The sequence below is a fragment of the Chinchilla lanigera genome, unplaced genomic scaffold (genome assembly GCF_000276665.1).
Source record: "Chinchilla lanigera isolate Chin_1 unplaced genomic scaffold, ChiLan1.0 scaffold00031, whole genome shotgun sequence".
NCBI classification, from domain to species: domain Eukaryota; kingdom Metazoa; phylum Chordata; class Mammalia; order Rodentia; family Chinchillidae; genus Chinchilla; species Chinchilla lanigera.
Window position 1 is genome coordinate 13,134,078 of NW_004955432.1, and position 21,934 is coordinate 13,156,011.

General features: G+C 36.2%; 1 protein-coding gene across 2 annotated transcripts in view; it reads right to left on the reverse strand.

Annotated features, from left to right (window-relative positions):
• Positions 1-281: 281 nt before the first annotated feature.
• The window catches only part of Shfm1 (split hand/foot malformation (ectrodactyly) type 1), a 22,044-nt gene continuing 391 nt past the window's right edge, over positions 282-21,934 (reverse strand). Inside the window, exons 2-4 of one of the 2 annotated variants that reach the window (XM_005388071.2) lie at positions 5,380-5,473; positions 4,826-4,890; positions 282-473 (exon numbers count right to left, since the gene is read on the reverse strand). In XM_005388071.2, the coding sequence (XP_005388128.1) occupies positions 463-473; positions 4,826-4,890; positions 5,380-5,473 (170 nt within the window). In that variant the 3' untranslated portion in view covers positions 282-462. The remainder of the gene's footprint in view (positions 474-4,825; positions 4,891-5,379; positions 5,474-21,934) is intronic. The other variant, XM_005388072.2, reaches the window with a different exon arrangement.

The window sequence follows — 21,934 nt, forward strand, 5'->3', positions numbered from 1 at the left end:
TGCCTAAGCTATGAAAATACAGATTACATTAAGGTTTAATGTGATATAAAAATAGTACTTCGTGAATTGGACTAATATTTAATAGATGTGGTTTAACAAAAGCCTGAGTTGGGAATGAGATGAACTTTAAGCCCAGGTCATTGAACCTGAGCCTCACTGAACATTACCAAAAGGAAAAAGTATCATAATACAGAATTTACTGTCTCACTACACTGAGGTTCTGGAAAATTATGAGTATAAAATTACGGATTAAGCAGCAAACAATCAAGACTGAACCAAACCAGGATTAAACCAAAACATTTATTTTTTTGTTACAAAAAAATCCAAGCAAATAATGAAATAAACATATTTTTAACTCTATCCTGGGCTCTTTGTCCTAGAATTTAGTACACAGTTCAAATTGAGGGTATTCCAACACTTCTTCTGGATGCTATGACGTCTCCATCTTGTAACCATGTTTCTCTAGTTCAGCTCTATAATAAAACACAAAGAACAGTGTCAGTAGGCATTTCTTTATGATAAGTCAAAAAATATGTGTTTTTAAGAAATAGTACAATTTATAAATATCAACTCCCCCACTTACAAACGCGTTCCACTCTGGAAGAACGTTCGTAAGTTGGATTCATTGGTAAGTCCACCAACAGAGTGAGTCTTATACTGTATTCTCACTTTGGTTTCCATGGTTACTGCTTTGCACATCCTAGCTGTCCCCTCCACATCACCACTGTTTTTCCTCTTGCTTCCGGACATCCTGGGCTCTGTACAGTAAGCACACAGCAGCACAACTACGATAATGTCCGGCAGACACATGAGCTACTTCTAAATTTTTTGCAACTAAGAATGTCCATAAAGCAAGGCCCACTGGTACCTGTGAAAGTTCACAACCTGAATGTTTGTAAGTCAGGGGCATACTGTAAATCCCTAAGCCTAGGGCATCAACTTAAAATGTTACTACATGGATTTATTTTCGAAAATAAACATATATACAAAAAAAACAACGTGAATCAATTTTATCTTAATTTCCTTATTAACCTACTTGTGGAAGAAACTTGTCGGATTCACAGCTATTTTCCAAATACTCTTCAAACACTATACACGTGTTCCGTTCCTAATAAATATTTAAATGCAAAGTTCTGTTATCCTCCAGGTTTGCTATTTACCTTCCTGATGGGAGGTGGCCACCAATTCCATTTATAAATTGTCAATACAATGGAGATGAAGTGCTGTCAACTAAATTCTTAGAGAAAATGAAAAGTTCTTTGCTAGAATTTAAATGCATATTAAACTGAAAGAAAAATAAACTGAGGCCACTAAGTACAAAACAAAAATACTAATATTATGAATACAGAGTGAGTGAAAAAATCCAAAAAAGACAAGTGGGAAGAAATGTGGTAGACCTGGAATGGTATTACAGAACACAGACAGTAAGTGCACAGTATCTGAAACCAAAGCAGCAGCATTCCTTTTGCAAATAAGAAAAGCACTCATAGCAACAAGTAGGCTCGCAGCTCTATTACTGTGACTGTATCTGACATGCTAGATCACAAACTGTACTGGTTTCTTGGAGTTTTTATGTAAGATGCGGTGTCAGGAAAAGCATCTAGGTTTCTACCCTGTATACAGAAAAACAAATGCTATCAGGTGAGAACACCACCACGACAGAATGGCTCTTAGTTACTGGGAGACACAGATGGCGGTACTGAATTTCTATTTGTTCAAGGTCATTACACTGAATGAGGAAAAAAACAATGACAAGTGGGTGGCCTGTTAGGCTGAGAATTTCTGTTCAACATAAACCACAGTCTAAACATTTCATATATATTAATTTAATTATTCTTTAAAATAACCCTGAGTAAAGTACTAATTATTTGCATTTTATATGTGAGAAAAGTGAGTCACAGGAAGGCTGAATGACTTGCTCAAGGAAGGTGCAGCGAAGTAAAAGGTAGACCTAGGGTTGGAACCAAGGTGGTTTGACTCTAGAATATGAGCCGCCTTTCCAAAGTTAGGTGGGATGAGGACCAAACAATGTCAGAAAACAGTAAAGTAAGTTCTTTACTATGACTCATGACGCCACAGTAAGGGCCTCTGCACATACTACAGAGACCAAGATGAACATCTTTGCAGGAAACTTATTAATCAATACCAGTTAGTTAAACGCAGGTCTGTCTGAGTGGTTGTGCTGTTCAAAATGGTAGTTATACATGGCTTTGTAGGGGCTAGGAAGAGGCGGTTCCTGGGGACAGAACCCAGAGCCTTTGCACTGGGCTATACCCCTGTCATTTTGTTTTTTAAGGCAAGGGTTTAAATCACTCAGATGCCCAGGCTGAGCTCATACTTATGGTCCTCCTGCCTCAGCCTCTCAAGAGTGCTGGGATTGCAGGGATGCATCTCATATCATTTTTATGTGACTATTTAAATTTTGAAAACTCTGGCCACATTCCATGTGCTCAAGATCCATATGTGACTAGTGGCTTCATACTGTATAGCTTATAAAACATTTCCATCACTACAATAAGTTCTGTTTAACAGCACTAGCGATAACCTCAATAACCTTAGATAAAAAGCATGGCTTAAACAGAGAAATAAAAAGCACACACTTTATCACTAATGGGTATATCACAGTTCATACATATACGAAAATCTGGGGGCCCAAAGGCAGGAACACAATAGAGAAAAAAAAAGAGCACTTAAAAATGTATTATAAAAACAGCCACAAAGAATATCGTACACAGACATTTAATTATTGATACATTTACTACGACAAGCGAACTGATAAAAGTAATAATAGTATCAATAATCTCTTGAATAATTTTTAGGAGAAAGGTGCTATCATAATGAGTGAAAGAAACAACAACAAAAAAAACCTCTGGAGAAAAGTGACCCTTGACTGGCAAGGGAAGAAAACCTCATTTAGCATTACTTTAAAAATTTCAAGAAGGTATCAGAAGAAAAAAAAACTCATCCATAATTAAAAATATAGAACAGGACTTAACAGCACTGGAAGGTCTGGCAATCTGTAGCACAGTATGATTCCAACGAGGAAGAAAAAGGAGATGTGTATTTTACAAAGAGGTGGCAGGGTGGTCCCTGATGTGGCTCAGTTTTAAAACAGTATTAATAAAAAACACAATGCAAAAACAAAGCACATGTACTGTATGTGGAATTAACTTGATCCCAGAGTAAACTGAGATTCATAAAAAAGACCTTTTTAAGAGCTACATTTTGGTGAAAGAACATGATAAAGGATGGATCCAATGCTTGGTATAGATAGTGTAACATTAACAGATTTTAGAGAAAAGCAAGTATTACTTTTCAGCAGCTATTTGTTCTTTGTAAAAGAAAACACAAATTAAAAACTGAGGTGAAGTAATACCAAGCTATACTAAAGTAGCTTAAAGTTTCAAGCCCTTAAACAATTACATCTCAAGGAAGAATCAATTAAAGGATAAAATAAAAAACCTGAGTTAAAGTCTTTAGAATGTAAGTGTTTTAAACCAATTTTTAAAATGTAGTGCACAGCAGGCACTACTGTATCACTATTGAAATTAAATTTTAAAAATTCATTACATATTATCTCACATCCCTTTTGAACAACAGGTCTTCTGTAGCTTGATTTGAGCAAAGCATGTGGCAGTCTACTTATATATCAAGACTGATAAATACAGGTTGAATCGTAGTAAGATCAGGGAGGGGAAGAAATATCTATTCAACAAATGCTGGGATAACTGGCTAGCCGCATGGAAAATAATGAGTCAGATTTTTATCACGTATCATCTATAAAAATTAATGCAAAACAGGGGGCTGGGGATTTAGCTCAGCGGCACAGCGTCTGCCTGGCAAGCGCAGGGTCGTGAGTTTGATTCCCGGTACCAGAAAAAAAAAAACAAAAACAAAAAACAAAACAAAAATTAATGCAAAACAGATTGAAGTTCTAACTTTAAGAAGTAAAACTATAAAACTTACAAGAAAACATAGAAACAAATCTTGATTATCTTGAATTTGGCAATGAATTATTAAAAATGACACCAAAAGCACAAATAAAGAGATAAACCAGGCTTTTTCAAAATTAAAAACTTTTGTGCAAAGGACCGTAACATGAAAAGATAACCTAACAGAAGAAAATATTTGCAAATCATATACCTGATAGTTTCAGTGTCAAAAATATGTGTAGACATCTCACAACTTAACAATAAAAAAAAACACTATTTTTAAATAAGACAAGGACTTGAATAAACATTTCTCCAAAGAAAACATGCAAATGGTCAAATGTACATGAAAAAGTTGACAATTAGGGAAATTAAAATTTAAAAACACAGAGGTATCATTTCATACCCTTCCACTTATGGCTACAACTTTTTGAAAAACATTTTGGTAAATATGTGGAAAAACTAGAACCTTTACACATTGCTGGTATGAATGTAAAACTCTTCTGCCACTGTAGAAAAGTTTTAGCAGTTCTTCGAAAAGTTGAACCTATAGTTACCATTAAGCCCAACAATTCTACTTCTAATAAATACAATAAGGCGTATTCATACAATGGACTATTACTGAGCCATAAAAAAGAATAAAATATTGATCACAGGCTATCACAAAGATGAACTTTGAAAGGGGCTAGGGATTTACCTCAGCGACACAGCGCCTGCCCGACAAGCGCAAGGTCGTGAGTTCCATTCTTGGTAATGGGAACCACCCCCCCAAAAAAGATGAACTTTGAAAATATTATGCTAAATGAAAGGAGCTAGACTTATATTATGAGTCAATTTATATAAAAAGTCCCAAACAAGCAAATCCAGAAAACAGATTAGGTGGCAGGGGAAGTTACCTGCATACAGTAGTCGCTGCTTAATGAGCACAGTATTTTCTTTTGGGATACTGAAAATACTGGAACTAAACAGAGATGGTTATACAATATTGTGAATGTACCGAATGTCCTAAATTGTAGTCTTAAAAAGGACTAATTTTACCTCAGTAAGTAAATAAAAGTAGGCAGATTTCTGTATGAATATGAAAAAGTATACCTTGACAATCCTAATCTAAATTTCACTTCAAGAATCACCAATTTTTTGGGTTCCCCATACTCTACTATTTTTATTCAATATTAGTAGAAAATTAACAATGACAGATTCAAACTAATAAAGATTTAAAATATAAAGAACAGTAAATATGCTTCTATTTAACTACCTTTGTCAGACTAGTAAGAAAAAAGTTACACGCAATTACATAAAGTATTCATGTTCAGAAACCCAGGAGATGAAGGTAACGTTCTGCTTTACATATTGCAAAGATTAAGTATCTTTTAAGATATCAATTATTTATGTAAGTTACAATATTCCAAACTTCAAATACTGAGCTATAAGAGTCTGGCTTAAAGCTTACCTTAACTGATTGGAGAAGTCATCCTCTACATTGTCATCATCCCAGTTATCTTCCCAGACATGGGCATCTTCATCTTCATCCAAACCAGCCCAGTCTAAAAACAGAGAGATGTCTAAATACATCTCATACATTATTTCTACAAACATAAAAACTTCAGGAAGTTTGCCACTGGACACTCTCACAATTCAAACAGCTAATGCCAGATCCACATGAAAAGCATCTTCTCAAATCCCCAAGCTTTGCTGTCTTGCTCTCCAATTCTTGAATTTACAGATAATCTAAAATAAACATTAATATAAAAAACTCTCTTTGCCACGAAAACTTTTGATTTGAGGAGGGTATTTACTTCATTGAGTTTTTTTGCTTTGAGCTCATTTTTACGTAGTTTACAATCCTTCAGAAAAGCAGCAACGCCATAAAGCACCAGTACAGAGTTGAGGACTACTAAAATACAAAATGGACAATAACTCACATACATGATTATAAGCCATCACTAGTATTTGATTATTAACACCAATATAAAATTCAGATTCTGACAGGGAGGACAACTACAAGTAAGTACAAGGTAGAATGTTGTAGTTTTTAAGTTTTCTAAATTTTCTTTGTGCTTCCATCTCTTTTGGGTAGGGGGAAGATTTAGAATAAGATTTCAGCTTTTGTTTAAAATAGAAAATACATTATGTACACTCTTACTCAATATACTCCTGGAAATTTTAGCCACAGCAATTAGACAAGAGAAAGAAATAAAAGGAATAATGACACAAAAGGAAGAAGTTAATCATTATCTGCAGATGATATGATACTCTACATAGAAGACCCCAAAAATTCCACTAAAAACTGCTAGATTTAATAGGCAAATTCAGTAGCATAGCTGGATACAAACTCAACGCTCAAAAAGCCTTGCTGTACACAAATAACAAGCTTACTGAGAAAGAAATTAGGGAAACAACACCTTTCACAATAGCATCCAAAAAAATGAAATATATAGCTATCAATCTAATGAAGGATGTAAGAGACCTTTACATTGAAAACTACAGTACTCTGACAAAGGAGACTGAAGAGGATATCAGAAAATGGAACAATATCCCTTGCTCTTGAGTAGGAAGAACCAATATAGTGCAAATGGCCACACTTTCCAAAATTGTTACATAGATTTAATGCAATTCGGATCAAAATTCCAAAAGTGTATCACACAGAATTAAGAAAAAAAAAAAATCCTACAATTCATTTAGAACCAGAAGAGACCTAAATAGCACAGGCAATTCTGGGCAACAAAGGCAAGGCAGGGGGCATCATAATCCCTGACTTGAAATTATACTATAAAGCTACTGTGATAAAAACAGTGTGGGATTGGCAAAACAAAACAAAACAGACCCAAAGATCAATGGAACAGATCAGAAGATACAGAAACAACTCCAGACATACTCAGCCATCTTATCTTTGACAGAGGTGCCAAACACATTCACTGTAACAAAGACAGCCTCCTTAACAAATGCTGCTGGAAAAGCTGGCTGTGCACATGCCAAAGATTAAAATGGAACCCATGTCTATCATCATGCATTACAGTAAAGTAAAAGTGAATCAAAGATCTAAATATTAAAACAGAAACATGAAACCTACTGGAAGAGAAAGTAGGTAGAAACCTTGAAGACATACATATAGGCAGAAAGTTCATGAACAAAACCCAAACTGCATTAGAAACACTTCAAAGAATGAACAACTGAGCTTTATTAAAAAGCTTTTGTACATCAAAAGAAATCACCAACAGAATGAAAAGACAACCTACAGAGCGGGGAAAAAAAATTTAGCCAACTGTCCCTCAGACAAAGGACTTGTATCTAGAACACATACAGAACTGAAAAAACTCAGACCCTCCAAATTCAAACACCCAACCCAAAAATACACACTTCTCAGGTGAAGAAATACAAATACCAAATAAATACATGAAAAAATGTTTAGTCATTCAAGAGATGCAAATTAAAACAACACTGAGATTCCATTTCATTCCAGAAAGAACAGCTATCATTAAGAAAGCAACTAATAACAAATGCTGGAGGGTCTGTGGGAAAAAAGGAACCCTTCTCCACTGTCGATGGGAGTGCAGACTAGTGCAACCATTATGGAAATCAGTGTGCAGATTCTTAAAAAACTAGGGATTAGAGATCCCATTCAACCCAGTTATTTCCCTTCTGGGTATCTTCTGAGAAGAATTTAAAACATCACACTACAGTAATATATGTGCACCCACGTTTATAGCAACACAATCTTTAACAGCTAAATCTTGGAAACAATCCAAATGCCCATGAATCAAAGACGGGATAAAAAAGATGTGGTCTTTTTACACAGTGGAGTACTACTCAGACATAAATAAGTATAAACTTGAGACTTTCATAGGTAAATGGATGTAGCTCAAGACCATACTCATAAGTGAAATAAATCAGATGCACATGTGCCAACATAGTATTGTCTCCCTGGTGTCAGGAGGTGAAAGAGTAAATAAGATCCAAAATGTACAACAGATATTGTAAAATGGGAAGAAACTGTTTAAAAGGAAAGAGAAACTGGGATGGGAGAACGGATGAAAGAAGGAAGGGAAAAGAAAAAAATACACATACAAGAGAGTTAAGGAGGCATTTAGTTCAGCAGCACAGCGCCTGCCTGGCAAGCACGAGGTCCTGAGTTTGATTCCCAGTACCGGGGTGCGGGGGGGATAGTTAAGATAGCTATACTACTAATTTCTCCTACTTCATTCTAAAGAAAGGTTTGTGCTAATATTGGTTGGACAATTAAATGCCTACATCTTGTACTCTAACTAAAGATAACTACACAATGTATTAACCACTGTCACCCTCCTATTATCTTGTTTTGAAATTTTATTTCTCTTTAAAATAAAAAAAGACAATATATGTAAACTAGTATCATCAGGCATTCTACTACTGGAATAAGGAATATTTATTGAGAATGCAACACTAAGCGCATTAGATATACAACTAGAAAGGAACTACATATCAACAAGTTGGTTTTCCTACAACCACATCTCTAGTTATTACTTCTATTTCAGAAACCAAGGGACATAACAAAATGAAACACAGATTGCTCCCATGCATTTTTTTCCCACGTGTTCTTGAATACTAATTCTTTCTAACTGAATGTCTAAACCAGGAATTCACCCATGGTCCCTGTTCTCCTTCAGTGCCTCTGAGTGATTTATTTTCGCAGCAAATCTGTCTCCACAGCAGCAGTCTCTCTTAAACTTTAAAGTTCTACATATAACTGCCTACTAGGTCCAAACTCCATGCCACCACAATTTAACTCACTATCTTCATTTACTCCTATGCTCTCTTAGCCTAAGGAAAATCACAAAAGCAGTCAGCGAGTCTCACCAAGTGCCAGGTGAGTCATCACAAATTTCTTTCTCTATCCATGACCCAGTCCTGTCGCTTTCATCCCCAGTCATTCTCAAGTCCATCTGTTTCTCTCCCCCTATTACTTCTGCTCTAGATCAGACCATCACATTATTCTTTCTCACCTACACGAAATAATATTCCTTTAACAGGTTCTGCTTCTCTTCTCTCGATCCTGACAAAAATGTAGGCTCCAGGGTAACTTCACTATGTACTCCTTTCATTCTAAATACATCCACTAACTACAAAAGAGTATGCATATATTGTTCTCGTTAGGTTAACCCACTTGCTACAGTTTTGACACAGCTTTACATTTTCTCACACACACACACAGAAATATTATACCACATAATGTATCTGTTTCACAATCATTGTTATTTAATATTCAAATCCACTGTTGGCCACATGGCTTGAATTACTCTCTCGTACACATTCCCCCATGTTAAAATTGCAATAAAGAATGACCTACAAAATCATTGTTTACTCAGCTCCTTAACTTTGTTTCATATTTTACAATTGGTTAAGATTTTATACTCATCACACATTTCACCCTGCTCCTCATCCTTCTCTGTGCTATCGTTTGAACCTATTAATTGGTTTGACTTCTACTTATCTTGAATTTGGTTCAATTATTCATTCGTTTCTCCATTAAGAGGAATCATGGCTCCAAGAGAAATGGTTAATTTCTAACCTGGGCCATGGAACTTCCTAGGCACTAAACCGACAAAAATTCAGAAGCTGGCATAAAGAAACAATAATGAATTTTTAAAAACGCATACAAATACTTGACAGAGGAAACAGGAATAGCCTTCCTTTTTAGAGTTTTCAGCTATGTAAATATGAAAAGAATGACAGAAAATCACCATTTTGCAAGCCCTCAGTGCAACAAAGGCAAAGATCACTTGGTGAGACTCGCTGACTGCTTTTGTGATTTTCCTTAGGCTAAGAGAGCATAGGAGTAAATGAAGATAGTGAGTTAAATTGTGGTGGCATGGAGTTTGGACCTAGTAGGCAGTTATATGTAGAACTTTAAAGTTTAAGAGAGACTGCTGCTGTGGAGACAGATTTGCTGCGAAAATAAATCACTCAGAGGCATTAAAGTCACGCAAAAATGGTTGGTTAACAAGATAGACTCATTACAAAGGGGGAGATGGAGAAATACAGAGGTCACCATCTTAATCCAGTAAACGAATTTACTAGCATCACCGTAATTTAGGACAGCTTGATGTGTTTCTTGAAGGGATACAATTATGTAATACTCTTGTTAATGAAGCTGATACTGAATCTAATCCTAAGGAAACTATCAAATAAATCCAGAGGGTAAAACTTTCTCCAACTGAACTCTTCACATAAGTAGGTCAATGTCATGAAAACCAAACAGCAAAAATGAATGGCAACCGTTAGATTAAAAGGACAAAAGTGATACAACAGCCAAATATGACACATAAGCAAATTAAAGACACAGGACTAGGGAAAAAGTGAGAGTTGTTTCTCTGAAACAACTGGTAAAATCTGACTATGGACTGCATCTTAGATATTAACGACTTTATGTTAATTTTCTTAGGCATGATTGTGAAATAATTTTAGAGGAGACTGGTCTAAAGAAGGCACATAGGCTAAAATATTTTAATCAAGTGTCATTTATTAATAGCTTACTTATAAATTGTTCTCATATGTATTTGATACTCGTATCATTATATATGAGCAAATATGACAGTGTTAACAATTTATAAATCTAGGTGCCTGTAGTCCTCTTTTCTATGGAGTTAAATACAGGAATACATTTTTTTAAAAATCAGCCTGAAAGTCATCTCCTCTAGAAGTTTTGTGTGTATCTTTATCACAACATTGGCATTTTGTATAATCATAATTATCACTTTCTGTATCTATGCTCACCGTGTCTGAGAAACTCAGGAACGCCAACTCTTATTTATCTTTGCAACCCTAAATTACAAATAGTACATTGGCATACACAATCATACTAAGATCTTGTACTGCAAACATATGCAAAATTTTTTAAAAAGGGGATCAAGAGGCGCTGGGGATTTAGTTCAGCGGCACAGTGCCTGCCTGGCAAGCGCAAGGTCATGAGTTCGATTCCCAGTACGGGGGTTGGGGGGGGGGGACAAAAAACAAACAAAAAAAAGGGGATCAAGAGATAGGTGAAGTGGGGAGGGGAAAGAGGGTGACACAAGGAATTAAAATGTATTACAGTCGGGTATAGTGGCACATGCCTGTAATCCCAGCACTCTGGAGACTGAGGCAAGAGCACTGCTGCAACTTCAAAGCCAGCTTGCGCTACTTGGTCAGCTCAGGCCAGCCTGAACTACCTAATGAGGCTCTGTCTCAGAAAACAAACAAAAAGCTGTATTATGTATATACACCAACTCCCCACAAGCAATACAAACATTATGTACTACGCAAATGTAGTAATAAAAAAGTATCTTGTACATTTTTGACTCCCTTCTTCTGTACCCAAAAACCAGTCATTACGAATTCCATACTCTCTTCAGTATTTTCTAGCCATTACTTCATCTTAATAGTCACCTATTATAAAACATGTCTAAGAACACTTCAACCTAAGAAGAAAAATAAATAACAAAAGGTGTGATTTAATCTTTCTTCATTACATGTAGACTTAAAGCTACTCAATAATGGCTTATAATATGGGAATGATAATATCTCAGTTACATTATATACTTCATTTGTTCAAAACAGGATACATATCATCACTATGATTTAAGAACAGAAGGTCAATTTTACCTGTCCGAGAAAAGAAACACTAAAACTTGGGAGGCATCTTAACTTACTCATTCAGTCATCATCATCGTGTCTTTTCCATTTCAACTCCCAAGCGTCTAGAGAGCTACCCCCTTCCTATTCTTACTACCATTACATCCACCTTGGAGATTATTCCCTCCATGGACTGCAGTCTTTCTTCTGTTCCCTTACTAAGTATGTAAGAGACCAACACTACGTAAAGGTGGTTGGAGGGGCAGCCTAAAACCAAATTTTAAGTTAAAAACGACCTGCATTTCAGACAGTAAGGTGTTAAATCACCAGAAATCAATGAGACGGTTTTGATCTTTTAAAATGAATAAAGTACTTCAAATAATGTCAAATTTATCATTTATAAAAATCCAGCTTCTTGAATGCCAAACCCATAATGCAACAACTGCATTTACTTCCTTTTATAACAAGTTAACACTCTGCCACTATTCATCCTATTCCTCCATGTTCCCTTCAGTCTTACTATAACCTATAGCTCTGCAACTATCTAATAATCTTCCTGGACAGTTAGGGCTATTTTTAGTTTTAATAACACGAAAGCCTTCCTGTATACAAAATATATTATAAGCCAGGTGTAGTGGTGCGTAACTGTCATCTCAGGTACTCTGGTGGCTGAGCTAGAAAGACTGCCAGATTGAAGGCGAACCTGGGCAACTCAGGGAAACCTCATCCCAAAATAAAATAAAAAAGGCTGAAGTAAGAGTTCAGCGGTAGAGTGCCTGCCTAGAATATGCAGGGCCCTGGGCTTAATTACCAATACCAAAATATAAACAAAATGTACTGATTTTTGTAAGCCTTAGAGTCAATCATGCCTTTCTTTGCTTGGAAACCAACACCATTACTGCTATCATAAAGCAGATGAAGTGAAGACTTCCTTATGAGAAAATATTTCATGGATTTTTTTCTACCATTATTCCCCAGTCTCAATCCCCAGACTTTACATATGCTATTTGGTTGAGCCTGGAAATCAGAAGTGTCAAATTACTTATCTGCTTTACAGATATTTAAATGTTTTAAAGTTCTAAGACATCAAGTCTCCAATCGGCCTGATGTCCTTCCAACTAAACACCTTCCTAAATTTAACTGGGTAGTTTCTTTCCACACTGATCACTAAAAAGGAAGATTTATCAAAAGATGCAAGTTAGAAATATGAAATGATGAGTGTTTGACACTCTTCTGCTAACCTTCTAAGTCTTTGAAACACACTGTACAGTCCTGTGTTTTAGAGCAATGGCCTATTTTTCAGGAACAGTAAAATTACAGAGCCCCCAGAACTTTTAAATCTAATTATGATTTGATTTAAAAAGCTGATTCCCATTTTTGTTTCCATTTTGTTTGTTATTTGATGTCGCTCAAATACCTTCATGCTAACTTCAGTTCTTTTAACTTCATGAGAGGAAAAGAAAACCACACAGCACTTGCTCTTCTGTAGCCAAATGCCTCAGAGAATTACCAGCAAGAAATATAACTGAGCTAATAACTTACACTATGGAATACCAGGTCTTAATTTGAAAAAGTCAAAATTCTGAACACAATACAGAAGGTTTTAACAGTGTCTTCCTTTTTAGGAGTCACACAACTTTTATTTTATTAAGTTTAATACTGATGACCTTTTTGATATAAGGATAAAGCATTTTTTTCTCCTTTCCCAAACACCTCTTTTAAATAGTAGGAAAAGGAAAGGAATAATGTAAATAAAATTCTGAGAAAATAATTTACTAATAAAGGAGGAAAAACAATTCTGTGGGCAAGGTTTTAGGGAGGGCACATGCAAAACCATTCATGACAATAGTTCCACACCTCTTTGGTATTATTATACATACAGTACTTCATAATCATGCTATCACTAAGATTATACAAAGACACAAATGCTAGAGCGAATTCTTTATTAGTCATCTTATACTTTTTAATTCTAATATATTTACCCCTAGGAATAAGATGATCTGTGTTAATACCACATCATTCTTGAAATTACCACAGATGAGGAATCTGAGAAATAACTTTACTATGTTACAACTTATTTGGCATTTTAAGTTATTTAGTAAGAATGCTAAGAAAATTAATACTATACTACCAAATTAGAATCGCTCTTCTATTTTAGAGGGAAACTCTAAATATATTACTGAGTTTACATATTGAACTTTTTATGTAAAGTTTAATTATTAAGAGCTTAATACTCCAAAACGGTTATTTCCAACAGTTACAAATCCTTCATATCGTACACATATGGTACAATATATATAAATAAGTTACAACACATGTAAATTCTATTATTATATGTTAAACCCTGAAGGTTGAGGGAGGCAAGATGTTCCAAAGAAAGATGTTCCAAAATAAAGGCAGTAACACAACTGGAAAGATACAGTACTCGGTGAATTTTAAATACTTCAGAACAGGAGTATATAGTTCCCATAATTTTTATTTTACAGTTTATTAAATCTTTCAATGAGCAATGTTTAACAATCAAGTAGTACTATTACATATTATTTAAATTGTAACTTATTGCTTGCTCATCCTATAGAACCACAAAACAGCTGTTTTTCAAAGAATTTTTTCACTGTTTAATAACTCTCACTACCCCTTCCTAAGCATCAGAATCTAGATTTAGGAGTTTCTCATTCTGATCTGTATGCATCCCTAAACAATGTGTCTTTATATACACTATGTTTTCATGTTTAAAGTGTGTTTAAACTTTATCTCAATAACCACATTACTGCATAGAACACCCCAGGGAAAATGTTTGATGGCAATCATTTTTTTAAAAAGGTTTTAATACAAGAAAACCAATCAATTAACCAACGAAATCAACAAACTTAATTTGGTAAACACCCAAAATCAGTAACTGAAATATGTGCTACAAATAGTTAAAATTCTACATTTTATCCATTATCTAAAATATTATCTAAATAGTATTTAAACTCCAAACCCCTAAGAACGTTAGGGGAGAGAAAATAAAAAAATTTATTAGATACAATTTAAGCAATTTATATATCATAGTTGTGGACTAAGGTTTTGTATCACCCCAAATTTCCTACGTTGAAGCTCTCATCTGCAATTGATTGTATGACTCCGTCTGGAGATGAAGTCTTTGAGGAGGTAATTAGGGCTGGATGAGGTGATGAGGGTGGAGTCTCATGGAAGGATTAGTACTCTTATAGAAAGAGTTACCAGAGAGCTTATTTTCTCACTTACCCCAAGAGGACACAGCAAGAAACTAGCCTCCTGAAAGGGAGGAAGAGAGCCCTCAACAGAAATTGAACATGCCAATACCTTTACCTTTGCCTTCTCACCCTCCAGACTGGCTTAGGAAATACATTTCCGTTGTTTAAACCATCCGGTTGAAAACATTTTGTTATAGTACCCTAAACAGACCAACACAATCATATAACCCTTTCATGACTCAAATAAACATTATTATCTACAAAGCAGAGGTAAAGAAACTGAAGATTGAGAAGGTAATTTGTGGAAAACGATGAATCTTTAAAAAACAATCAATCAAAATTAAAAGATTTTATTTCATAAACCAGGTTGGCAATAACTAAAATATTTAGTATCTGGTATAAGCAAGTTCATCAGAGAAAAGATTAACTGTATAAAGGAAATGTAAGTTCGTGTAACCTCTCTCAAAGACAATTTGAGAACATACATCAAAATTTAAAATGCACCTGGTCCCAGATGAAGTGTCAGAGCCCAAGCTGATCAAAGACAGCATTGCTACAGAGGGACAGCATGGTGTGGTTGGTGTGTCAGAGCCTGGCCAGGATGGAAAAGTCATCTACACTAAAACGAATAAGGAATAAAGGGTGGCCTCGCATAGAATGCTTAGCTCAAATGAGATGAGAAAGACCTCTCATGGGAGGGGGTGGCAAGGACTGGACAAAGGAGAAAATGAACAGACAAAATTTAAGATAATTGTAGCAGGTTTCTCATTAATGGAGAATCATAAATGTGAAAAGAGAAAAAACAGAGTAAACCTTGTGGTGCTGAACTGCAGCTGGATATACTGGTGTGAACTCATGGTTTTTTGTGTGTTTGATTGTTTGTTTTTCCGGTACTGGGAATCGAACTCATGACCTTGCACTTGCCAGGCAGGTGCTGTGCCGCTGAGCTAAATCCCCAGCCCCTGAACTCATGGTTTTATACGTAAACATACACCTATGTAATCTCTAGCTCATTCTACTTAGGAGTCTGCATATTCCGAAAGGAACAAGCCTAATGGGTCAAGATCCCGCCTTCTAAATACCGTTCTCCACTAAAAAAGCAATTGCTTTGGAGAAATGGGTGATTCTAAGGCTGAAAAGGAAAAGTAAAACATCACTTGTATCAGAACATTAGGAAATACACAAAGAAAGATGAGGGAATGCCAAAAAGGCAAGAAGACAGCGTGAAGGTATTTCCCATGTAAAAATAGGAGATAATCTGAGAATCAAACAGTAACAAATTATAACCTACTGAATCAGAATCCGTGAGTGCACACTGATACAAATAAATGAATAAACTGAAAGTGTGATGACGATTAGAATACTACATATACATGGTTTCAAAGTACCTCTCCATAAAATACTCACTAAAGGGAAAATGACTAACCTAACAACGGAGAAGGCAATTTGGAGATGCTGACAGACACCATCTTGATAAACTGATTAAAGAGAAAATCTGTAACAGAACAAAGGAGAATATGTTTAAGCTGACACAGGATGCAGTGAGAACACAGACCCATGACTATAAGATTCCTGCCAAGATGCAGAACCTGAATCCAATCATGTGAAAACATAAGACAAACTCAAGGTGACAAACCTCTAATTGGTCTGTAATCTTCAAAATGTCAACATTACAGGAGTCCAAAACAAACTGAGCAAGTGCCCTAAACTACAGGACTAAAGAGAGATGACAAATGAGTAAGCCAGGATTCCGAATCAAGACACTGTTGGACAATCGGAGAAACCGGAAAGGAATATGTGAACTAGATGACAGTAATGTGTCACTGTGTTCCTTTCCTGATTTTGCTCGTTGTATTGTTGTTTTACCTTCGTTTCCCAGAAATGCATAATAAAGTATTCATGGGCTACTGCCATCAGGTTGGCAATCTGCCCTCAAATGGTTCTGAGAAAAATGTAACTATTCTGTGATTGTGAAATTACTTCAAAGTAAGTGTATTCTAAAAGAAATAAAAATAAATCTGCTAATTTGATCTGGCAATGACCTCTGTAAGAGTTTACCTTATAAGTAAAGACAAAAACATACATTAAAAGATTTAAGAAAATCACTGCAGTGTCTATAGTATGAAAACAAACAAAAGAACAAAGTATTCCTCACATACTTACCACTGTGGGACAAGTTAGATTATTTAACATGTACAGTATACAATAAAACACATGGTAGGTTTTTATATTTATGCAAAACCAGGTCTAAGATACATTAAATAAAAAGGAGGAGAACACTATGTACAGTATGCTCTTCTGTACCTTTAAAGGATACATGCAAACAAGCACAATTCATACATAAATTTGGAAGAATATGGTGAGGGAAGGATAACAGTGGAAAAATTCTGGGGAGGGAAAGTAGGAAGATGATTTTTGCCAATATATATTCTTCCATATGTAACACTTTCAGCTGTTACTTGTACAAATAGCCGATATACTTTTAAAGAAGTAATTAGCATGAGTTGACATAAATTTAGGAAAGGTAAATTTAAACATAGGTCTGGGGTTGGGGATTTAGCTCAGCGGCAAAGCGCCTGCCTGGCAAGCGCAAGGTCGTGAGTTCGGTTCCCGATACCAGAGAAAAACCAAAAAATAAATAAATAAATAAAATAAACATAGGTCTGACCCTATATTTATGTTTACTCAATCCTGGAGTAAAAAAAAAAAATTCTTCTTGCATAGAATTACCAGCAATGGACATTTAATAGCTACTCAGCCATTCATTATATTTTTTCTTTACAGGTGTTATGACACGTTTTCCATTGCTTGCTTTATTATATGTTTGATATCATTTATATATCCATTATATTACACTTAATAATATCAAACAGCAAAGCCATCTTTGGCACCAGGTAAACTGACTAGCCCAGTACTGAAAAAGTCAATATTGGTTCTGTCTACCTTATGCATTTAAAATTCTACAGAATGCTTCTAGGGGCTGGGGATTTAGCTCAGCGGCACAGCGCCTGCCTGGCAAGTGCAAGGTCATGAGTTCAATTCCTGGTACTGGAAGAAAAACAAAAACAAAAACAAACAAAAAAGAATCCTTCTGCTACTAATTTACTCCACCAGTTAGTATGTAATATTCATGTAAATACTGCTCAATGGCACTCTTCCCAGGACAATTCTTTCATATGCAGAACTAAGAATAGTGCACATTTAAAGTCCTTGGCTTCTACCCACTAAATGCTGGCAGTTTTTTCCCCACTCTCATCGGTCGACTGTATGTAATATCCCCAAAACACTTCTCTAGTGTTTAGATTACTATAAAACATCCTACTTTATTAAGCATAGGTACCAGTGCCTCAGTTTTTCCAGAACACTGGTAGCATTAGAGGATCATCAGCCCATGGTCTGCCTCAAAAGAGATTCCCAACAATAACAGTGTCTTACCTAGGAATTTCTCAAGGTGGTGTGAGATGGAGAGGTGGGCACTATTCTGCTTCTGATTTCTTCAGAGTATTCAGCAGTTTCATTGGTTATACAAAACTTACAGAATATTTAGTATAATAGCACTCTCTTGGAAATACTACTGCTCCCATAGGGAAACTCAATTTCAATCTAAATATTCTAAAAAAGCAAAGCAAACAAAACCTCTTAACTCTGGCACAGGAAGAAGAATCTAAAGAACCACTTGTTTTCTTCTCACCTTTACTCTCACTCATGTCTGTCAAAGAAAAGAAACAAAATCCTTTCAATATCTGATATGAAAAAGTACTCAAAGTATCAAATAAAATTATGAAGTACCTCAGATGTGGACACCACTCTAATAGCATGAACTGAAATGTGTATGAACAAAAAATAAAATCTCCAGACCAAGCTGCTCTCCGGGTCTAAAATTCAACCATGTCAAAGCCTCCAAAAATATTATCAAAATCAGTCATGCTGAGGACTTTGAATGTCTTCCTAATAAAAGCTGCTCTCTCAGTCTAGTCAAGAATTTGGAGAATTAAAAATCTTAAACATGATTTTTAAACAGTTGTAACTGTGAGGAATTACCAATATAACAGATTCAGACTAAATAATGGGGGGAGAGAGGATAAAAGCAGGATTTGTTCCTTTGTACCTTCAGGAACTCATTCCAGATGTTATACTTCACACTAAAGCAAAGCTAGTCACGTAAAACAACGATGCCCTCATGAAAACATGTTAGTTTCTTTTTTAAAGTAAAAACTCCCTTTCCTTAAAGTCACTAAGTTGACATCCTACGTAATAGGTTCTCACCTTGGATGAGATATAGCAACAATACCCGCGAAAGATGGACACTCTATTAGTCAAACCATTAATACACAATTTCAATGTCTTTCAGGATAGGCTCTACACTGCAAGTTATCCAGGGTGTGGGCAGCATCCTTTCTTTAGGCACCCTGAGACTTAAGAAAACCTCTCAAAATTTTAAAGACTCCTATGGAATGCAAAAATAATGAGATTGGCTTAATAAAAGCACTTTTTTTGTTGTTTGTTTGTTTTTGTTTTTCTCCGGTACCGGGAACCGAACTCACGACCTTGCACTTGCCAGGCAGGCGCTTTGCCGCTGAGCTAAATCCCCAGCCCCAAGCACTTTTAATTTGTTCTGTTTGTTTGTCAATGGTATATTTACCATAAAAACAATCACAAGAAAAAGAATGTTTCCAAAGGGAAGGAATTTGAAAGGAAATCAGAGCATTAACTAAAAATTCAAAGATTCTAAACTGGCCACTGTTTTAAAGTTGTGCTTTGCAACTCTTTTGTTAAGGATTTTTTTTGGGGGGGGGGGTATGGGGAATCGAACTCAGGAGCTTGTGCTTGCCAGGCAGGTGCCGCTAAGTTGTATCCCGGGTCCTGTGCTTTCCAACTCTAACTGTGAATATAAACCTCAGGGATCTTGGTAAATTCCAACCAGACTCATTCAGCAGATCTAAGCTGAGAAATAGGATACTGTGGTTCTAACAGGCTCCCAAGCAAGGCCAAGACTGTTGAGCCATGAATCACACCTTCGAGCAGAAACAGACACTCTAAACCATGACTTGACTGAGATACGAAAGAAAATGTGTGTCAAAGCAGATAAACAGTTGTTTGAAGAAGTTTTCACTAGTAAATATTTAGTGGTTTTACCCAAATAGCTAATTCTGTATCCAGCAAACTCTAATTCAAATTAAGGAAAACCTATGCAGTGAAAAGCAGAAAACACAGAGAAATCTAAACAAAATAAAGGCACTTCAACTGTTAATTCTCACTCTAAATGGAAAGTTTCTTAAATAATTGGGTTCTGCACATCCAGATAGTCTATAAGAAGAAAAAAAACATTCCGGGAGATCAATAAATGGTGAGTTACTCAATGCTAACAAACGCAGTCTGTTGTAAGTCCTTTGTGTTTAAAAAAAAGAAAAAAAAAAAAAACTTCATTTTTCATTTTAACTGCAATGAGAATTTTTTTTTTTTTTGTCTTTTTGAGACAAGGTCTTGCTATACATGTAGTCCAGGTTGGCCTTGAGCTCACTTTGTAACCCAGGCTGGTCTCAAATTCTCAACAATCCTCCTGCCTCAGCCTCCCTAGTGCTGGGATTACAGGCATTAATGACAATTTTTTTCACTATGTAACTAATAACTTTCTTTTGGTATCAGAAATCAAACTCAGGACCTTACATTTGCCAGGCAAGTGTGTTATGCTGAGCTGTCTCTCCAGCCACTAATAACTTTAGAGCAAATTACTGCTTAAAACATAAAAGTTATAATGAGGACACTACATACACTACAAAAGATGAAAACTGCTGTACAAAATCAAATATATTATCACGTAGACAGTTATCTATATAGATCGTTTGTACGCAGTCAGTTCAAAACTACTTATTTTAAATGCAGATTGATTCATTCAGTAAGATTTTATTGACCAACTATCACACATCAACCACTTTGTTAAATGCAAGTAAAGTCTGGATCTGGACTCAGAAAGACCTTTCTGATCTAACAAGTTATGGTGAACTCGTTTTTTAAAATCTCTGAGCCTGTTTCCTCAGAGTGGTGATGTTAATTAGACTATATAATGTAAATTAAATGCCTAACATGTCTTATACAATATATAAATGCTATCTGAAATACGTAGTTTGAGCATAAGAATATAATCTTTCTACAAGCCAATTTTCCACCACATAGCTCCACGTTAGAGGATTACGCCCCGTCTTGAAAGTGAGGCTGAATAAAAAGACTGAACAGCTTTAAAAAAAGACTAATATTATGAATTTCACACTCAAAAATGTGTTTTGAGCTTAAGTGCTGGGTATTACACATGCTAATGTTGTCTTCCACTGAAAAGAACTGGGTACACTATAAAAAAAAAGGGAACAAATGCTCCAGCTATATGATTTTAGGCATAATGTAATCATGGTGGGCTATACAACTTAGCGCAATTTCAGTGCAGTGTTAATTGACGCCACTCTTCCCATTACCTTTATAGACTACCCAATAGTAACCCTATTCTCTTGCAAGGAACATATCAGGAGTCCTACTGAAAACAATTAACTAGGAAAGCAGTCAATTCTAAAAACCTAACTGACTAAGGCAATCTAACCAGCAGAACTAATGCAGCTAATGCAGAAATAATGCAGAGCGTTGGCGTCCATCAGGCCAGGTGTGCCGATTGCAGTTTCATCAATTCAAGAAGACAGGAGACCACCAAGCCTGTTTCTGAATTGCTCCAAGCTTCGGCTTATCTGAAAAACGGCAAAACCAGTATCTGCTCTCTGCATCTGTGCAAAATGGACTATGTCAACTGACGCAAATCACTTCAATTTCTGAGCACAGGGCAGCCGATGCTACATGCGATTATCTACAGTAAGAAAATTAAAGTCTCCCCTTGTTAACGTCAGTGAAAAGGTGGAAAGTTTAGGGTCTTCCAAACCCTAAACTTCGTTCGTTTGAAGACGCTAAAAATGGCGAGAAACACCAGGGCAAAAGCGTGCACTGGGACCCCAACACGTGACCCGCGCTCCACTTTGTCACGCCGCAGGAGGAGGCAGCTCCGGCACGGGAGGGCGAGCTTAATCCCGGAACGGCTTCAGGCAAAGGCAGCCGCGCGCCGACCGGAAGTTAGGGGAGCAGGCGTGCGGGCCGGAACGAGGCGGGGGCGGCCGGGCGGAAGCGCCGCGGAAGGGACCGGGCTGCCCGGCCCGCCCGTCCACC